General features: G+C 39.9%; 1 protein-coding gene across 2 annotated transcripts in view; it reads right to left on the bottom strand.

The window, feature by feature from the left end:
* The window catches only part of LOC122651799 (valine--tRNA ligase, chloroplastic/mitochondrial 2), a 180,329-nt gene that overhangs the window by 143,654 nt on the left and 14,598 nt on the right, over positions 1–22,077 (bottom strand). Inside the window, exons 5-10 of one of the 2 annotated variants that reach the window (XM_043845335.1) lie at positions 14,369–14,463; positions 8,350–8,441; positions 6,535–6,588; positions 6,170–6,222; positions 5,997–6,064; positions 1,214–1,289 (exon numbers count right to left, since the gene is read on the bottom strand). In XM_043845335.1, coding sequence (XP_043701270.1) covers positions 1,214–1,289; positions 5,997–6,064; positions 6,170–6,222; positions 6,535–6,588; positions 8,350–8,441; positions 14,369–14,463 — 438 coding nt within the window. The remainder of the gene's footprint in view (positions 1–1,213; positions 1,290–5,996; positions 6,065–6,169; positions 6,223–6,534; positions 6,589–8,349; positions 8,442–14,368; positions 14,464–22,077) is intronic. The other variant, XM_043845336.1, reaches the window with a different exon arrangement.

The following is a 22,077-nucleotide window of genomic DNA, read 5'->3' as shown; positions in this document are numbered from 1 at the left end:
TTCTATACAGAGAGAGCCTGGTCCTACCATCCCCATAACTTTTCTCTCATAAGAGTTGGAAATTTAAGAAGAAACTAAGTGAAGAATATAAGGGAAGAAATCAGTAGACAAGTAACTAAATAGATTCTCAGTTCATTTTGAATCAATTTTTTAAGCTGGGGGGAAGGAAATAAGCAAATATCATTTATTAATAGCAATAAAACCCTCCATGCCAACAGCTTGAAGAAAGCTGTGCAAACTACACAATAGGCTTGCCAGCTGTAATGTATATTGTGTTTAGTACTGAACTCTTTGCAATGAGAAACCCAAAAAGAAAATGAGTTGAGTATACCAAGTATGCTATCCAGCACAGCTGTCATAGAAAGAAATAAACCTTTCTTGGATACCTTGCTTCTCAAAAAGAGATTAAGTTCCAATCATAGTTCAAAATATCATTTTGGTACGCCATTTCAGTCGGACCAAAATGAGCGAAATTCTGAAATTTTGCCGAAACAGTGTATTTTTACCATGAGTTCCATTTGGTCACTTTGGGGGGGAAAACAACCAAAATGACTGAAATTTCGATGAAACAGTGCATTTTTTAGACCGAAATGAGTGAAATTTTGACCGAAATGAACGAAATTTCAGAAAAATGAGCGAAGTTTAGGCAAAACAGTGCTGATTCTGGGTTACGTCTCCTGTTTCATGTCAAACATGTCGAAATTAGCGGAATTTCGGTGAATTTTTGAACCATGGTTCCAACGGAAACGGAGAAGTGCTAATGGCATGGCTTTATGACTTGGCAAAACAAGGGTAGTTTGTCCAAGGCTATTCTATGGGAAGATATTTGTATTCCTTTCTGACAGTCTTACTCTTTATATCTAGATGTAGGAGTATATATTGTGGTGGGAATCGTATTGACCCTTTGGACCGAGAGTCTAAAGCTTTTGTAGTACTACTTGTACTACTCTTTTTATCAATAAACTTTTAATAACTAAAGAAATAAAATCTTCAAGGGGCTACTTTCACCCCCATAACTTTTAGCAGACTTAACCAAGGACTTCCTAGTACAATGCCTAAGGGATGACGGTCTAACTAAGTGGGAAAAAAAATTAAAAGTACAATAGAAGAAACACAAAACACATTAAGAATCCAACTAAAAGAATGTTAGAAACAGTTTATGGTGTCTTATCAAGGTTCAACTAATGATCAAAGACAAGAACAATGTAATTACCTCTGGATGCACTGCAATAGCTGTGTCACCAAACAGTGTTTCCGGCCGCGTCGTGGCTATTGTCAGATAATCGCTCCTTCAACATTAAGGAAAAATATGAAAATCTATATAAATAAGGCAAAAGATGTAAATCTATATAAATAAGCAAGCAAGTATTGTACAACTACCACGTATGATTAAAATCAAACATGTTATTTGAAATGCATGATAATTCAGACTCTCATTCCTTTTACTAAAAATGAAAGGAGACTAATCCCTGCTCAGCCGATGTTTATATAATATTATTTGAATTTTAAATATTAACCCAGTGCATCTAGCTTCTAAAATATATTTGATTCACTAAATTCTAGTGACAGTATGAAACTAGTGCATAATTACTTCATTAGTTCATTACAGACTCGAGAAGAAAAGTATCAGACTATCAGGTATGCCTTAATGAGCTATCTTCATCAGACGTAACTGAATTAAACACAGGGAAATCTGCACACTTTCAGTAACATGCACATCTCAAGATTTAGTTTGTGCTTGGAGAAGAGGGCAAGATAAGGGCTTAATAAACTCATCAGCACAAAAAGGTGAAGGGGGAAGGGGAAAACATACATCTTTGAAAGAAGAGAAAAAAAAACCATCAGCATAAATTGTTTTCATCTTAACATGTCATACCTAATTAACTCATTACAAAGTCCAATGTAGATTAGATTGCCTACATAAAGGGCTCCTTTCCAAAATAGGAAGCACGAAAAATAAATATTTAGACTACCTAAACAAACTCTGGCTAAACTAGGAAACACAGATATCAAAGTAGTAGCTGGAAAGTCAATCTTTTAATGGTAAGACAAAATACTTGTTTAATAAAGGGTTCTCGGTACCAGATTGATGCAGTTCTGCACAGCAGAAGGAAGAACCACAGGCTATCAGCAGCTGACCAGAAACACAGGGCTGTCGGATGGACCAGAACTGGTCCAATCGACTGGACCACTTTAGTGTCCGGAGGTTCATTAAACCAGTCAAGTTCAGATCTTAGTTTCCTGACCATATCAGGAAACTTAGCCAGCCAAACCGTGGGAGCTGCTGTTTTAGCAGCTTATTTTCTTATTATAATACAGTAATCAGTAGGCTGGATTAGGACTCTATAAGACCAGCCTTGTTGGGTTAATTTCTACTTAATAAATTAAGTTGTTGAGTTAGAACACCTCCAAGTCAGCCATCAACTGGATGAGTTTTTCCTTTTTAGTTTGTCTTTATTTTTATTTTTTTTGAAAACTTTCTAATTGAACAGCTGGGGTCTCCTATGATATTTCATGTGAGAAGGTGTAGAAAACCCTGGCAGGCCAGCGGCTCAGAGAATCCTTGTCCTTTTATTTCTTTTATAAGTGGTTGGGTCAGTTTAGGACTCCCCTAATGGCTAATAGCTGGTCGATGGGGAGGTGTTTAGTTTGGGTTTGTTATTTATTTATTTACTAATTCCATTCCGTAATAAATCATGGCTAAGTTTTATATTAGCTTGTATAGGCCAATAGCCTACCCAGTGATTTATTGAATGAAGAAAAGCTTTGGCTGCAACATTGGTTGGTGGATTTCAGACTGGCATCTGTGGATTCAGGTGTCGAATGCTGTGGATTGAGTAGTAGTTTTCTGTTGTGGATTCAGCACGTTAATCAGGTGGATTCCTGATGTTATCCTCACTTGTCTATCTTCTCTTCTCTCCAATCGATTACAGGTCAGATTTGAACTTTTATTTTTCTACACATGCTAGTTTTCTCACTTTTCTTTGATCCTGGTTTGCTATATTAAATAATCATCTGCCAGTTAGCTCCTGCCCTATTAATCCTTAGTTTTCCTTTTTCCGATTTCTTATTAATCATTATAGCTTCAGTTTTGTTTTCAATTCCAATTTCTATCTATCTCAAGAATCCTAATGCAACTCAACTTTTCAAATTCTGGCTTTCTGGATCTGATTTCTGCTGCTGTTTAGGGTCTCATAATACCATTTAGTCATTAAATCAGAGATCATTGTGTGATTCTGTTCTCAATAATCCTAATCCAAACAGATCTCTTCCATATTCTGGAATCCGGCCATCAGATTCACTTCAAACTTTGCAGTCATATTCTGCCCATTAAAATGAACATTAGACCATAGTTTCAAGTCAATCAGACCTGTCATATTCCAATAACTGATTTTATCTATTGCTGGTTATTGTTCTTATTCCTGCGATTCTGGTTTTACTAAGGTTTCTTCAACCTAAATCCCTTAGGTCCCTAGAAACCCCATTACAAATGCTGTAGCAGAAGAAATTTCAAAAGATTGGCCCATACTCCCACAATTGTTTATCATTCTTTGAATAACACACTTTACAAATGCACTTGCACTACACCTTATAACCCCCGACCCCCATGTTGATTACATTCCCAAGTACAGCCCTAGCAACAAGTCCAGTCATAGAGTCCTCCAAGTCAAGTGTTTGACTCAATTGAGTCATCTGACTTTGTCCAAGTCACTTCACTCGGGCTAGTCTTGCATAATTTATCAGCAACATCAATGAGAGAGGGGAAAAAAAAAGGTCAAGTACATGAAACCACTAGTTTTCTTTTACTTTCTTCCTTTAATATATCTTTGTGTACATTTCCCCTCTAAAGTACTTAAGATCCTCATTTGAAACCTAAGAAAGAGAAACCTATAAATAATTTTTTTTGGGTGCACTGAGGCTGCTAACAAGTTTTTATGGATCCAACCAGTTAATCATGTACATGGTGCAATTAATGCCAAACCTGGGTTTTGATTTGAATTTCCATCATGAATTTTTTTTTAACTCAAAAACATTGCATTAATTTTCACTTCTCATTATTGAAATGGGGATATGCTCGAATATCTTAATCATGATTGAAAGGCTTGATTTGGTTTTTCAAAATTCAGCAGTCAACCTAGTAAATATAATAAAGATTATCTGGCTCCCTACCCCAACGGCCTCTTCTCCTCCAACTCAGCCTGGAATTTTGTTAGAGATCCTAGCCCCACCGTCCCCTGGCACAAGTTAACCTGGTTCAAAGGCCACATCCCTCGCCACAGCTTCACTGTCTGGAGAACCCTTCGTTCTTGCCTGCCCACCCAAGCATAGTTATGCGTCGCCATGGCGTCCAGGCTCCTTGGTCGCCTTGGACACCTTGCGCGCCATGGCGGTGTCGCCTTGAATTTTGTCCCCCTAGAATGCCATGGTCGCTTTCCCGCCTTGATAACTATGCACCCAAGCCTTCCTCATCCACCGCAGTATCCCTGCTTCCCCTTCTTGCATCCTTTGTTGGAATGGCCATGAAGACATCCCCCACCTCTTCTTTGACTGCCCGTTTACCTCTCCCATCTGGAAAAAAAAAAGCCCTCTCCTCGATCTGGCCCCACAGCAGGAGAATCCTGTCCTTTGAGCAGGAATGGCTCTGGCTAGACAAGTCTTCCTCTAGGACTTCTATAGGTGACACTATTGGAAGCGAGTGTTTGGCACCGCTATTTAGCATATCTGGATGGAAAGGAACCCCGGGAGATGGATTTCCAAATCCTGATCTTTTGATTTGATTTGGAAAGCCATCTTCTTTGATGTGTCCTCAAAGCTCAATTGCATGCGTCATAGGCACTTTTTGGATACCCCAAGGAACAAGCATATTGTTGTTTTCTGCGGTCTTGATTTGTCTCTTTTGCAGCCTCCCACCTCTGCGTAGGTCGGGGGCAGTCTGTTCTTTCCCCCCCCCCCACCTCTCTTTCCCCCTTTTCTTTTGTTCTATTGTATATTCCCTTCCCCTTTTCTACCTGCCCCCTCCTGGGGTTTGGTAATATATTTATTCACCAAAAAATATATATATAATAAAGATTTTAAAACTTCTACCAAAAAAAAAAGATTTTAAAACCTAAAAATAAACTTATAGAAGTTAAGAAACAGATTATAACATGGGTTGATTTACCTTTTTAAGATCACATCCATAGATAGCATAAGTGAATTGATGGCAATTCATATGTCAGACACATGTAACCAGTTATTTTCTTCTCTCTTTTTTAATGAGTAAACAACACCATTTATATTCATTTCTCAAAAGCAGAAAGTACTAACAATTGAGGCTACATCTGTATTACCCCAAAAATGAAAAACAATGTACCGCTAACTGAATATACACTCAGGTATTTTCTTTGGTATTAGTAGATTAATACTCATTATGTTAGGAATTGACAAGTTGTACCAGTAGAAAATTTCATTCAATTGAAATAAAAATGAACTGTAACTTCAACTCTTTCTTTAATTTAATAACACCATAAGATAGTAACTTGGTTCCCAGATTGACTCCAGCAAACCCAAAACAAACTCCATTGATAGATAGGCCTTCTAAGTCGAGTCAAACTCTAGCTCAGGCAAGCTATGCTTTCAAGTTAAAATTCTAATCCTATTTCACCTAGTATCTTAGTTTCTCCATTTAAAACGGTAACTAAATATCTTTTCCTTGAATGAAAGAACAAATCTGTCCCTTTCTTTTCTTTGCAAAACTGCAGATAACTATGCCCACTCCATTGACAGGAATGTTGAGCATATTTTTCCAGTGCAGAACTGCAGAAAACATAGGATTCGGTCCTATATAATACCAATATGTAAACCAATAAAAACTCCATATGCATACTTCAAATTGAAGTGATAATCAAATCAAATCAAATGATAAATAGTGACGGTCTGTGTCACTGTAAAAGTATATGCAAGGAATTTATAAATATTACAAGAAAAAGGAAGGTCATGAGCGAAGTTAGAATTACCTTGAACCTCCAGCAATGCGATACTTGAAATAATATAAAGTACCAGGCTCTTCAGAATATTCTACTTCCTATGCACCAAAAGAAAATGACACAGAAATCATACACTAAGATTCAAAAAATACTTATAATTTACACTTTACAGCAATAGCAGTGCAGATATCCAAGAAACATACCAAGTCAGAGACTGCAGTCTGAAGACTCGGAGACCAGTTGACCATATAAGACCCTGAAAGAAAAATATATTTCTTTATTAGGCCTTTTTCATACAATGGGGATCACAAACAGTGTGGTGCCACATGAGCTTGGTGCTAACAGTCGAAAAAGGTTAACTGTGCTTTAGCAAGATGCTTCTGCATCATTTTGCTTCATTTTTATTTTCAGGTGAAACATGAGAAAGGCCTAAACAAACCTTGATGTGTGCAGTCTCATTCATGATCTGAATACCTCTAAAATCAAGGCCCCCTAAGTAGTGCATTGACATATTAGACCTTTCTCAACTGCTACATGATCAGTCTGTCCACAATATTCAAGTACATACCTTGATAAATAAGGCCTTTGTCATGGAGCCTAATAAAGGCCTCAACTACAGCTCCTGCAATCATTAGATAAATGATTTCAGACTACAAAAATAGTGTACTCGATAAAAGTTACACCCAATATGACAAACACATTTGTGCGAAGCTTGTGGTTCTAATAGTTTAAGGAATCAAGACTTTTTTTTTTTGGAGGGAGAGATTGTAAAAATCTTATTCAATGAGGAAAAGAAAATAAAAAGATTACATATGGTAGGACACATGATGTAGACAGATTCTTGGGCCTCAAATACAGTCGCGAGAATCAAAGGAGTCTGGTCCATGATGCACATTAAGTGGCCAGACCCATGGGCCATAGATCCAACCAGCCTTCACTGAGCCAGCCCATAGGGACTGGGCGTTTTGGCTCACTCCAAGCCAAATCGTGGGGGCAGAATAGCTTGCGCTATGAGCTATCTTTTGCTTATTTGTTTCCAAATTTTATTTCAGTTTTATGTATTTAGACTTTATTTTATCTTTAGTTTTCTTAGGGAACAAGCCACAATTTTCGTTGTAAAAGGCTTCTAGTTCATTCCATTACTATTACTCCATATTTTCTGCATTTAGAAAGCTCGTAATTATATGTAATAGGGGATCTTAGAGTCTCACCCCATAATTTATTGAATGAAAAGTTTGCTTGATTGTGCAAAGAGAATCTGTGAGATGCAGTGAGATGAGAGACCTTGGGTGAGATATCCTAGACTGAGAGAGTCTTCCTATCCTTCTGAGTTTATTTCTTTGGTCATCCAACACCAACCAAGACCCCTGCTGAAACTGTTGTTTGCCTACTGGAATACCCATCAAGTTGTACCAAGTTGCTGTTATTATTGCTTCTGATTGAAGGAAGAATCGCATCACCTGTGATTCCGTTTTGAAGGTTTTCTTACTGAAACCTTTAAAGGCCTTTGATCTCCCAAGACAACCATCAGTTGCTGCCCAAGTTTTGAGGATCAGATCCCCTCATAAGAAGCCCCACTCCACTGGAATTAAACCTATTCTGAGGTCTGGTGTGTATGATACCAGAAATCTCCCAATTTAGCCCTAAATCAAGAATCGATAGAACTCAGGATTGGACCATTAATTCTGCCTGAGATTTTGAGGGTTGAATACATCCATCCATACTTCCATTCGATGGTAATATCACCCCTTTTTATTCCCTGTTGCTGGGGTTCTTGAAATCAGTTTATTCTCAGGTTCTTGAACCCTAGTTTTGCCTGTGATAGGTGTTATATTGCTGCTGTTTATTGTCCTCTTTGGCTGAGGTTATACACTACCATTGTTAGGTATTGTTAGGGGTCATTTTAACCTATTGTTGCCTACGCATTTATATACTGTTGTCAAGTCTGAAACCAGTCCCTATTTGGGTTAGATCAGTGATCCTACCTGCAGTTAGGTTACTTGAGACCTAGCTTTACATTAACACATCATAGAGGGAATGACCAGCCCTGATAAATATGGAGAAAGATAAGCCAAGCCGCAGACCAGATCAAGTAACATGAGTATCAAAATGTTAGAAACAATTTTTTTTTCCTAAAAACAAAAAATGACACACAAGAAATGAGTATCAGACATTCCAAATTCCATGAAATCAATTTGAGTCATCTCATTAACATTTTCTGAAGGTTATGTGAAAATTTTATATAGTAATCATTGTATAAATGTTCTTTCAAAGTCGGACTGGAATTCCAACATAACAAACTAAAGCCAAGCCCAACGTGAGCATGCTCTCATAGTCTCATTAACTAGTTAAAAAAGACTGGTTGGATAGAAAACTATCGTACGACTTAGCTGCTCGTCAAGGGTGAAATGCTCCCTGGTCCAATCACAAGATGCTCCAAGTCTCCGAACCTGATTTGTAATGGCTCCACCATACCTGAAATAGAGAAGCAGCTAAAAGTCCATGACTCCATGGAATCAAATTGACAACAATATATTTACTGGTCCCAACCTAAATGACTCCATGGAATCTTTTTTTTTTTTTTTGAGTTTTTATTTGGGTTGGGCTTTGGCCCTTTGTCTTGTCCTTGCTCTTGGTAGGGATTTGTGTCGGCTTTGCTTGTATCCTTCCCCTCCCCCTCCCTCTTTCTCATTTTGGTAATAGAATATTTCGTTCATCCAAAAAAAAAAGCTGGATGGCAAGACAAAAACCAGTTCCAAATTAGATAAACAAAGTCAGCATGGTTCAAGAAGTCGTGGTTTCGATCAAAATGTAACAATGAATTTCGGTTTCGACTTGGCTTGAGACGAAACCAAGGTCAACCCTGCAGGCATGCAAGGTTTCGACCATGTTTTGGGTGTGCTCTTTTACAATCTAAGGGTTCCACTGTGTTTAGAGGGCCTAAAATAGGGTTTCGTAAAGTTTCGGGACCTAATATGGCCATTAGGGTCTTAAAACCATCCACTGAACTTTCCAGGTTTCGACCGAAATTTTTTGGTTTCGAGCCTGGTCGAAACCAGGTTCCAAACCAAAACTTAGAACCTCGACCTTTATAAACTAGAGAGAAACTAACAGAAAACAATATCTAATTGGCATTTTATACAATATGGTTCATCAAGTAGTCCAGTTCTCCCAAATGAGGCTGAACCTACCTTCATCAAATCTTGTAGTCACGACACTTTGAATTCCTTCTTGTGGAACTTTTTTTAAATCTCTATATGACACATGGGAATGACAAATTGATCTGAAATTTTGACCATGTATAGATGAAGATGTGGACAACAAATCCAAATTTGAGCCCAACTGAAACTGTTACATGGCAATTATCGAAGGTGTGATGAAATGGGTTCTAGATACAGATATGCCAGAAGCCAGCTCCCACAGAAGAAATTTGGCTTTATTGCTCTAGGAGGTGAGCAGTGTGCCAGTTTTTGCAGGTAGCCAGAGGTATGTGATCCATAATGGGTTAAGGTGTTGCTTCCGAGGTTCAGATTCCTTTTTCGTCTACTTTCTTCAGGGGTTGTTGGATCTGCTGGCTTCTGTCGTCTTTCCATTTTTTTCTCCTAATAATGTTTATTCTTTTTGCCTCCCCCCCTCTCCAAAAAACATTTGTTAGAACACCAATCCAAACCTTAAAAATCTCATCACCTCATTGGAAAATTCTTATTCATAAGTATAATCCTTCTCCAAATCAATCTCATAAATTAAATACCCCGCCCTGATTTCTAGCTATCAATTCAGATTTTTTCAAGTTATGAGAAGCCATCAAGAATCTTTCTTTCTCTACCAATCGCCTCTTGGAATGGACCAACTGCCTTTCCCACCACTTGCTTTTTTTTTTCGAGGGATGGGGGAGGGGGAGGAGGATAAATTCCCCCACTCACATCAGCTGTCTAATGTCTAGCCAAAACATTGTGGACAATTTTGTAATACTAGGATGCAAGCGAATCAACCTACATCTCTCCACATATTCCACCCCTTCCTCAAGGAAATGAAAATCTTTTGAATCACCATCTCATTTTCCTCTTTTACAACATTGTTAAAATATTTGCATAAGATCATTTTGAATCACCATATAACATCTTTTTGACAGATAAATATAATCAACTCATAGCATCTTTTGTTAAAAGCTCCATATTAAGCCCATCCAGCCCCAGCATATTAAAAGCATGAAGATTATTGATAGCTGCCCACACCTCCTCTTCAATATTCAATCTTCTCCAACCACTCCTTTGAAAACTCATCTAGCCTTTGGCTTTCAAGGAAGGCGTCACATGGCCATTAAAGCAATAAAGCGTTGGAGGGTCTTTGGTGCTTTTCTGGTAATATTGTAGAAGAAATTCTACAAGAGCATAATAGATGGCCGTAAAAGTGGGGATAGAGTTCCAGAAGAATAAGGGTGAACCATGTAATCGTAGAGGGAGAACATTCAGCAAATGTTGTTGGTTGGATGAGGAAATCGGAAGAGGAACCTTGGCACTATGCACAGCTTATAAGACCTATTCAGAATTTATTTTACCAGGTGAACCTAATGTTTCAAATTTTCAATGGATGCCAAGAAGTGCATATGAAGTTGCTCATGAGTTCACAAGCAATGGGTGAAGCATACAGAACTTTGTTTTGGGGATGAAAACGCATCCTGAGGTGTACTACTGTTGTCAGTGGTATACTGCTTTTATTGGTGCTTGCACTTGTTTTGGGCTAGCTCTTTGAGATGTTCCCCTTGTGGAGCATTACATCATTTTTTTGGGTGAATAGAAATTCATTGCCAAAAGGAAAGAGAAAATACAACAAAACCCCCAGAATAGAGAGGAAAGGAGAAACAAAGTGCAACCCTCAAAAAGGGGGGACTGTGGGCTGGAGCAGGGAAGAAGCGAGACCCCAGGAGACAACAATAAGCATGTTTCTTGGGGTATTATCGCATCAAGAAGAAAACCACCAAAAGTTTACTTTTGACATCAAAGACGAGGGAGTCCCAAATCCGATGGAAAATTCCGGAATTATAGGTCCATTTTCTGAGATTACGCTCCATCCACATATATGGTAGACGGCGGCGCCAAAGACAAGCTTTCCCAGGGCATCACAGATAGACTTACCAGCAAAGGACAAGTCCACCAAAATCGATTCCCTCTCAAAGGGCAGAATCCTTCTCCTCCTTGGCCAACATTTAACTAGAAGCCCTTTCCAAATCGATAAGGAGAAGGTACAAGCGAAGAAGAGATGATCAACATCTTTAGGAGCATTCCAACAGAGACAACAGGCTAGGGAAGCTGGAATCTAGCGGTGAATGAGAAATGACTGTGTTGGGAGGCAGTTGGAGAGGGCCCTCCAAAAAGTGAAAATGTAGTGGGGAATGTGGCCCTTAAACCAAGCCAAATTCCACGAAGGACAAATAGGGCTTTAGCTCTGATGAGATCTTAGGCGGACTTGGAACTGATGAAGCTTGAAGGAGACCAAATAACAATATCACCTGTACCTCTAGGCAAGGTTCTAAATATCGGTTTCGAAGCCGGTTTCGACCCTGTCCAAAACAAAGATTTCCCAGGTTTCGACCGAAACCGGGTATATTTCTGGCCAAACTCGAAATGTCATGGGCTGATTGAAATTGGTCAAATGTATTTTTCTGTTGAAATTACCGAAACGGGTCAAAATTGGGCTGGTCAAAACTAGACGAACCTCGGTATGTTTTTGTCGAAACTACCGAAATATTCAAAATACGACGAAACCTAGTCGAAATTTGTTACGATCCAATATTGACCTTATGTTTCGTCTCAATTTCTAACGAAACCGAGATTTAGTTCCATGCCTCTAGGCCTTCTGGAGATGCTAGGCAATGCACTCCAAATAGCAGCCAACTTGGGGGAGGGAACGGGAGCCCAACCATGATGCCAAAGGATGTCCGCAATCATGGACCGTTTGTTAAGCCCCGAGCTGTAGATGGCTCTGGCACCAACTGACTACTGCGAGAAGGAGCACACCCAAAGGATGCCAGTGACCACACTAGAGACTAGTAGATGCACAGTCCCCAACCATGGAGATAGCAACCCCAAGAACAAGGGATCTGAGAATTAGGATCCTCTTCCAGACCCAGGAAGCATCTGAACAAGAGGGAACAATCCAAATACAGTCATTACAAAGCAGCCCAGCATAGATCAAGTCTATCCAGATACTTTTCTTCTTAGCCACTAACTTCCAAATCAACTTGAGGATGCCAGCAAAATTGACCTCTTTAATTTTTCTCAAATCAAGCCCCCCCCCCTCTCATCTTTGGGAAGACAGACAGAGGCCCAGCTGAGAGAGCGTAGGAATGTAATGGCTTAAGAGCCTTTCCAAAGAAAGAAACACATAAGGGTTTCCAGATCCTTGATGGTGGACTGAGGCAGCTCAAAAATACCAGACCAATAAATGTAGGAAGATTGAAGGACTGATCTAATCAAAATTAAAGGTGAGCGGCATAAGAGAGAAGTTTGCCCTTCCAAAGTTGGAGTCTCTTGCGCATGAGATCTAATATAGGAGCACAGTGATGAGCAGTAAACCTGGCAGGGATTAATGGGAAACCAAGTACTTGACAAGAAGACGTCCTTATGAGAAGCCAGTCTTCTCGTGCTAACTAATCTTATCAGCATCTGAGAGCCCCGCCAAAAATAAGTGAGATTTCAAGAGCATGATCCGAAAGCTTGACAATCTTTCAAATTGACACAAACACGTCATAATAGATTCAATCGAGAGGATGGTTGCCTTGGATAGAATCATGAGATCATCAGCAAAGGTCAAGTAGGAGATCTTAAGATTCTAGCACTTGGGCATAGCTGCTGGTCTGTGCTAGACTGGATATTTCTGGATAGAACTTCAAGGGCTAGGGAGAAAATAAATAGGAAAGGGAGCAGCCATGCCGAATGCCAACAGAAGACGAAAAAAGAATGCAGCAGAGCTACCATTAACGAGCGTCAAGAACTGTGCAGTGATATATCCAATTGACAAACAAAGGGGGGAAACCCATCTTGTTCGTGACATTGACAATGTAGACCCATCTCAAAGAATCAAAGGCTTCATGGATATCTATTTTCATGACAACAGCAGGGAGTGGCCTTTTCTGTCAAAACCTCTAACCAGCACAGGGAGCATTACATTATTATGTCTTACTTTTATTCATCTTTATCTATAAATTTCTTATTTGGCATTCTAAGAAAAAAATAAAGCCAATAGTTTTATGGCATTTGGGTGGGCCTTTTGCGAAATATATGTGAAATCTGTGCCCACAACTGGCAATGTGGTATTTGTCTGAGATATTTACCTACATAGGTTGAAGGTTCAAGCCAATTTTATGGGTAAAGCAAATAAGAAACAATTGGCCAGCACAAAATACTTGACAAGCACGATACAGAAGGGATCTCAGACTACATAGTCATACTACATAAATAGAAGTTTCCATTAGTCTAAATCAAAAGGTTACAGTATGAAGCTTAGCTTAAAGACCTAATGCAGTGACATTGATTTATGAAAATTTAATGCAAAGTAATCCAGAAAGGAAAAAGCAAAAGAAATGTAATCTTTGTCTAGGAATACCGACGAGCGTCGAGAACTGCGGTGCAGTGATATATCCAATTGACAAACAAAGGGGGGAAACCCATCTTGTTCATGACATTGACAATGTAGACCCATCTCAAAGAATCAAAAGCTTCATGGATATCTATTTTCATGACAACAGCAGGGAGTGGCCTTTTCTGTCAAAACCTCTAACCAGCACAGGGAGCATTACATTATTATGTCTTACTTTTATTCATCTTTATCTATAAATTTCTTATTTGGCATTCTAAGAAGAAAAAAAAAAGCCAATAGTTTTATGGCATTTGGGTGGGCCTTTTGCGAAATATATGTGAAATCTGTGCCCACAACTGGCAATGTGGTATTTGTCTGAAATCTTTACCTACATAGGTTGAAGGTTCAAGCCAATTTTATGGGTAAAGCAAATAAGAAACAATTGGCCAGCACAAAATACTTGACAAGCACGATATAGAAGGGATCTCAGACTACATCGTCATACTACATAAATAGAAGTTTCCATTAGTCTAAATCAAAAGGTTACAGTATGAAGCTTAGCTTAAAGACCTAATGCAGTGACATTGATTTCTGAAAATTTAATGCAAAGTAATCCAGAAAGGAAAAAGCAAAAGAAATGTAATCTTTGTCTAGGAATGCTGAGGAATACAAAACTCCAAGCATGAAGCGATTGAAATGAGCAGCCAAAACATGTACGATATTGACAAGCAGAGCAATATGCAAACATAAGGAAGGTAAAAGCAATATAAAGATACTAATTCCATGGGAAAGAAGACTAAGAGGTGTGTGGCACAAAAACCTACTTTTCTTTCCACTCCCAAACTCTTCTTGTGAACTCATCCCTACTTAGTTCAGCCCTTTTTATTCCTTCGGAGGCAAGCATTCTTTCCACAACCAACTGAAAAAATAACATATTAGCAACATCAAGAAGGTGTTCGTATAAAAAACGAAATATTTCAAACGGGTTGTTTTTTTCTTTAAGCAAAACTTTCAGATATGGTTTCAGGTTATGTATGAATCACTCAAGTACCACAAAAAAGAATAGGGAAAGATGGAAAGAAGGATAAGAAAAGGAGCAGTTCGAACTTTAATGTACACTGAACGTAAAGTCCAGGTCAGTGACCAGGCAATGTATAATCCATCAAAAAATTACAACTTTCAATGCCAACCAGAAAAACAATATAATAAGAAACACAGTTCCATAATGCCATGACCTGGAACCCCTATCTACACACCACTGTAACTGTCACATGGCGTTTAGTTAACCCACAATTTTGGTGAGGTATTGTAGCCATGGACCAAGTATCATACAAGTTCGATGTGTCTACATATCATTACACCTCTGAGAATTGCATGAGAAATAGAGGAAAGTATATCCTTCTGCTGTTCTGCATTCTGATGGTGTGTATGGAAGGAAAGGAAAGCCAGGGTGCTGGATTGGTGGGAGGATTCTTTGGGGGCTGGGGGGTGGGGAACAGGGTGAATTTAGAATGTATACATACCATGGTGTACAACACTGACCATGTGCTCTTTTTAAATGAGATAGAAATATAATCACTTTATTTTAAAAGAAAACCCAAAGAGCAAGGAAGAATACCACTTCCATATAATGGCACTTCTAGTTTCACCAAATTACAGTATGCTCTAGAAATCCGGTTTTAGTAAAATGTTTATTTTAAATTTCTAATCAATATTCTTCAAAATACAGTGAAGGGTAAAGGTCTCCTGCTAAAGGGCCAGAAGAAATCTAAAGATTTTTTCCAAATAGTGGAGGTGAAAGGGCAAGAGAGAAAAAAGGTGATCGACCTCCTAAATACCGCCCCGGCAAAGGATACAGGAAGGGGAGACAGGAATGTGGCGGTGAAGGAGAAAGGCTTGGGTGGGGAGGCAATTGTTTAGGGATCTCCAAATATTGAAGCTATGGCGGGGGATATGACCTTTGAACCAAACAAGTTTGTGCCAGGGGACAGTGGGGGCATGAGTCCTAACAGAGTCCGATGCGGAGCTAGAACTAAAGAGGCCGTTAGGTGAGGGGGTCCAAATGATCTTGTCGTAGTGGGAGGTAAGGGGGGGCAGGGGGGAAAGAGGCCCATACTTGGGTGAGACAAGGGGGAAAGGGGGAGGGAGGGGACAACGAGCCATTACAGATTATAGAGGAGAGAGGGGCAAGTTTAGGGATGTCAAAGGAGTAGACTGAGCAGGCTCCTAAGGTATTGAAAATGACTCCTGAAGGATGTCAGGGGTCAAGCCAGAGGGAAGTTGATGCAGAAGCCAAGCTGTTTGGCCAGAAATACAAGAAGGGGACTCATGGGAGAAGAGCAGGTTCACTTCACCAATCGGTGGACCAACCCCATGAGCCATAGGGCCAACCAACTTTAAGTTGGGCCAGCCCAACATGGCTGGCAGTTGTTGGGTCTCTCAAACCCAGAATCGTGGGGGCGTATAATTGCCATTATGACACAATTTTGTTCTACAAGTGAGGGCCGAGTGTCACTACAGTGGTTCCCACTTGTGTAGTTAGTTAATATCTTATATTCCTAAGTTAGTCATTGAGTTGTCAAGTTAGTTTCTAATTCTGAAGATTTAGTGAATAAGTTAGTTTCTATTTCTGTCTTTTCTTGGGAAGCAAGTTTTGCTCCTATTTATTTGTAAGGCTGTTTTCAGCCACCCCCACGATTTATCAGATGAATGAAAGATTGCTTATGCAAATTATGTTTCCTTCTCAAGTGATAAATTTGACTTGGAAGGGTTGAGAAACCTGGCTGGGAGAGCCAAACTATCTTTATCCCCTTTTCTCTTATTTTCTCCCTCTTCCTCCTATCCTGCTCGATCTCTGTTGGTGATTGCTGCTGTGCTGTGACTGTTGCTGTCTCTGGAGAAGATCAATCATGGACTGAAGGCTCTCATCCATTCAACTGTGGCTGCTGCTGTTGTTCTCCCAATCGAGTGCAGGCTGCTGTATCCCTGTGCTTGGAAACCTGCTGCAACTTCTGGGTGTGATAACTCCTTATCCCTCCACCAAACCCTGCTGGTTTGAACACCATACCATCCCACCATCCCCTCCACTCGATCCCACTTTCACTCCATTCCACTGGCTGGATCTGGCCTGCACCTTAACCTTCTTTTTTTGGATCAACCTAGAGATCTCTCAATCACACCATCAGAATTGGCTGGGATTTTCAGCAGAGGTTGTTCCCTCTACAAGCACTACTCGACCTGAATTTGGCTCTCTTCTACTGGCTGATTTGACTCCTACAGATAAGTTCCTATTACTTTCTAATTTGGTGTCCTGCTGGTAATTTGTGATCTAGCCACCCTATTTCAATCCTCTTTGGAGGGTTTGCTGGTTATCCTAAGACTCACACTCGACTGTCATATTAGCCCCATTGAGTGCCTGGATTTGGCTATTTAACCTAGGGCTTATTTCTGAATTTCGGCCTTTGTGCTACCTTGCTGTTGAGGGTTGTTTTAAGTTGACTGCTGAGTATTCTTGGGTTATTTGGAACCAAATCTAACCTAGATTAGTTCTAAATTAGAAGTGGAGGTCCCATCGGCGATCACAGAGGAGGTAGCTAAGGGCTAAGGGCTAAGGACAGGAGGAGGAGGATTTTGCGCCGGACCCAAGAGGTGCCTGTGGGATGAGGGGCGGTCCAAATGGAGTCTTTTTTAAGAAAGGAGTAGACCCAATTGACCCAAATGGAGTTTGTCGAGTTTCCAGGGTAGATTAGTCTTATGGCCTGTGACACTGTTCTCGTGAACAGTGTTGTGGGGTACAGGGATAGTTCTGTCCTTTGTACTTTGTTTATCTTATGATTCAATAAAATATATATGAGGGAGCAATCCTGCGGCAAGTCATTCTATTCTTGCCGCAGGCTGTCCTCTCCTCTTTGGACAGCTTTCTTTCTCCTTCTCTTCTTCTCTCTTTCTCTTCTCTTCTCTCTCTCTCTCTCTAATCTGGTTACAATGTTTTTGATATTGTAATATGGTATCAGAGCACTCTTGTAATCAGATCTGAGAATTTCTCCAATCATTCTCTGCTGGTTCCTCTTTTTCGACTCTCCTTGTGGTGTGCAGCCACCTAATGCTGCATCTCTTATGAATTAATCACTCCTTCCTTCATATATAGAGTGTATTGTACCTGGTTTTACTCGAAGATACTGCTGCTGACTGCAATCTACATCGAAGTCTGCTCCAACCTTGATGGATCGATCTCTAGCAAAACCCTGATAAAATCGATCACCCCTTTGGCTGCTTATGGAGTCGTGGCTCCTTGTTGATGATTGTTGCTGAACCAACTTTGGTCTTCTTGGCTCTGCAATTTTATGTCATCGATTTTGGCTACTTCACCAAAACCCTGACAAGTCAGTTTCTTCCTGGTTGGTTTTCTGGAATTCCTTTATTGTGGTGGAGCCTATTCTGCTGCTGGTTGTGCTTTCCAGCCTTTTTTTTTTTTTTTGGGTGTATTTGGACTGCTTTTATTACCTCTTTAATGCAAATAGATTTTTGGCTTTGCCCTCACATTACTTGCTGTCGATTTTTGGAGTTGCTATTTTTTTCTTGTGACATGGCTGAGAACAAGAATACTACGGACAATGTTAATGTCCAGATTACTTCTATCAAGCTCAAAGGCAGCTCCAATTTCTTGCTTTGGGCTCAAGCTGTTCCAGTTTACATTATGGCTAAGGATAAGCTCCGTTATATTACTTCAAGTCCTCTTGCATCTGATTCTAAAGATTATAATGAATGGGTCAAGGACAATGCGATTATTCTCATTTGGTTATGGAATAGTATGGAGCCAGATATTGCTGCCAATGTCATGTTTCATACTACTACAAAGGGAGTGTGTGATGATTTGAAGGAGACATTCACAAGAGAAGAGTATGACTCGAATCTATGACCTGTATGAGAAATTGTTCCAATTTCAGCAATCAGACAAGTCTCTACAAGAATACTACAGTACTTTCAAAGGTATGGTTGAATAGCTGAACGTGTTTCAGCCACTTACTACAAACATTGAGAAGCATAAAGCCCAAAGGAATGAGTTTTTTGGGTCAAAATTTCTTGCTGGTCTGAATTCTAATCTGAAGGCCATAAAGGGTCACTTGCTTGCTGGTGAATCAGTTCCTACTCTCAATGACACCTATTCCAAACTACAGCGCTTTGCTTCCCCTTCCAAGGTTGATTCCAATACTAAAGAAAATTCTGCATTCACTGCTGGTCGAGGCCGTGGCTCTGGTAGTCGTAGTTCTGGTGGGCAGCATACTGATCGTGCTAATAGACAGTGCTCTTATTGTGGGAAACCCAATCATACCGTTGAAACTTGCTGGGTCAAGCATGGACAGCCAGAATGAGGCCAACACTTGGCCAATCATGCAACTCCTAATGATGGTTCTGATGTTGTAACCTCCGGTGACACTAAATCTGGTCCCTCTTCAAGAGATTCTTCCTTCATCCTTCGTGATGAGGTTCATCAATTGATGTGTCGCATACAGAGTCTTGAGACATCTGCTTCTACATCCTCTGGGGTTTCCACTTTCACTGCTACTTTAGCTCATGCAAGTACACCTACTTTCCTTACCACCACTTCTACACCCTGGATTATTGATTCAAGGGCTTCTGCCCATATGAGTTAAGTCATCATTATTTAATTCATTTTCTTCTAGTTCACATTCACCACCTGTAATTCTAGCGAATGGCACTTCTACACCAGTTGTTGGTCATGGTACAGTTTCTCTTAGTCCTGACATCTCTCTCTCCTCGGTGTTGCATGTTCCTAAATTTCCATTAAGTCTTCTTTCTGTTAATCAATTGACTAAAGCTCTTAATTGCTCAGTAATTTTTTTTTCTTCCCACTGTCTTTTACAGAATCTTCAAACGAGGAAGACGATTGGTGGAGGGTGTGAGAAAGATGGACTGTACCATCTCTCCTTTGCCGCCCCTTTTGCTTCTGCTGTTGCTACCATTGTTGGTGGAGTTTCTCCTTTCCAGTGGCATTGTCGATTAGGATATTTGTCCTTGTCTAGGCTCAAAATTTTGTTTCCCCAATTTAAGTCTTTAGATAGGTTAGAGTGTGAGGGCTGTGAGTTGGGAAAGCATCATCATGCTTCTTTTCCCTCTGGACCCGTGGCCCCTAGTCAATCTTTATTTTCTTTAGTTCATTCAGATATTTGGGGTCCTTGTCAAGCAAGTAATAGGCATGGTTTTCGTTATTTTGTTACTTTTGTGGACGACCACTCTCGTCTTACTTGGTTGTACCTCTTGAAAGATCATTCAGAGTTTTTATCTGTATTTCAAAATTTTTATAATGAAATAAAGACTCAATTTGGTGTGCCTATCAAAATTTTTCGTTCTAATAATGCTTTGGAATTTGTTCAAAATGAGATCTCTTCTTTTCATGCTACTCATGGGATGATTCATCAAACTAGTTGTTCTTATACTTCACAACAAAATGGAGGACTAGCGGAACAGAAAAACAGACATTTATTTGAGGTAGCTCGTGCAATTATGTTTCATATGCAAGTTCCTAAGCATTTTTGGTGTGATGCAGTTCTCACTGCTTGTTTTTTTATTAATAGTATGTCATCCTCTGTGCTTGCCAATAAGTCTCCTTTTTCGGTTTTGTTTCCTGGTTTGCCTCCTTTCCATTTACCTCCTCGGGTTTTTGGTTGCGTTTGCTTTCTTCACAATCTTCATCCCCCGAGTGGTAAATTGGAACCTCAGTCTACTAAGTATGTTTTTATGGGTTATAATCGTACTCAAAAAGGGTACCGGTGTTATGACCCAGTTACACATAAACAGTTTTTTAGTGCTGATGTGCCCTTTGAGGAAACCGCCTATTTCTCTACTCAGCCCAACTTGTCTGGGGACATGCGGGCTACTCCTGAACCTCCACCCATTCCTTCCATTTTTCCTATCCCTACCCTACCACTGCAGGTTTATCAGCGCAAGAAGACATTGGGGCAGCCCCGAACAGATGTTACTGCTCCACCTCCATCTCTACCTGTACCATTGTCCACCTTTGGTACGGATACTAGTCCTCTTGTACCTACTGACTTATCTATTGCACGTCATAAAGGTACACGCTCTTGCACTCAAAAATCAGTAGTTGTGTACCTTATTGACAAATTTGTCTCATTGTCCCATCTTCCATCTTCGTGTCTTTGTCTTGCTCTCTCCTTGTCCTCTTATACTATTACCCGGAGTCATACTAAGGCTCTAACAATTCCTGAGTGGAAACATGCCATGGATGTGGAAATGGATGCTCTCTTGACCCGTAATACTTGGAGTATGGTGGATTTACCTCCTAGTAAGGACTTGGTGAAGTGTCGGTGGGTTTACACTATTAAGTACCACTAATGATGGCTCTGTTGAGCAGCTGAAAGCTCATCTGGTTACCAAAGGGTATACTCAGACCTATGGAGTTGATTACTGTGAGACCTTTTGTCCGATTGCCCAATTGAATTTTGTATGTCGTCTTATCTCCTTGGTCGTTAATTTTGATTAGCCGCTATTTCAGTTGGACATTCAAAAACGCCTTCCTCTATCGTGACTTACTCAAGGAGGTCTACATAGAGTAACCTCCAAGGTATGTTGCTCAAAGGGAGAATGTTGGACGTGTGTGTAGGTTGTGTAAGGCAATTTATGGGCTGAAACAATCTCCTCAATCCTGGTTCGAGAAGTTTAGTGCAACCGTGACCAAAAATGGCTTCTCTCAGTGTTTTTTCGTCACAGGGGAGAGAAGTTAGTTCTCTTGGTTGTGTATGTGGATGATATTATTATCTCTGGTAATGATGAGGATGGCATAGCTGAGGTGAAAAGGTATTTACAGCAGCATTTTCAGACCAAAGATTTAGGTCAACTCCACTATTTTCTTGGGATTGAAGTTATTAGAAGTAAAAAGGGAATCAGCCTATCTCAAAGGAAATAGGTGTTGGATCTTGTGTGATATTGGTATGCTTGAATGAAAGCCAGTGGATATTCCTATAGATCCTCATCAGAAGTTTGGGGTGAATGATGGTGAACTTCTCAAAGATGAGCATTCTCACAGAAGCATGGTTTAAAGTATCGACCGATACAATACGATACGGACTGATACGTATCAGTATCGGTCAATACCGATACGATACGTATCATTTTCTATAGAAAATAGTATGTCTCGATTGGTATCGTATTGTATTGCTCGATACGGACCGACACTTACGACACGTACATTAAAGATTCAGTGAGAGTATCGGTATGTATCGGCCGATACAGTTCGATACAGACCGATACAGCTCGATACATACCGATACAGTCGATACCAACCGATACACGTTGATACGGCCATTAAAGGCCCATGTGACTATAAAACTAAGATTTTGTTTTTGAGACCAGAGATTGCTAGAGATTTCATAGAAAAAGGTCAGTTTCCCACACAAAAAAAAAAAACTTGATATTTGTGTTTAAATCATGGATTTTAATCCTATTTTTTTGCTATAAATCGATAGATTTAGATAAAACTAAGTTTGTTGAT

Source organism: Telopea speciosissima, chromosome 2, assembly GCF_018873765.1.
Source record: "Telopea speciosissima isolate NSW1024214 ecotype Mountain lineage chromosome 2, Tspe_v1, whole genome shotgun sequence".
Lineage (NCBI taxonomy): Eukaryota > Viridiplantae > Streptophyta > Magnoliopsida > Proteales > Proteaceae > Telopea > Telopea speciosissima.
This window is presented reverse-complemented; position numbering and strand designations above follow the sequence as displayed.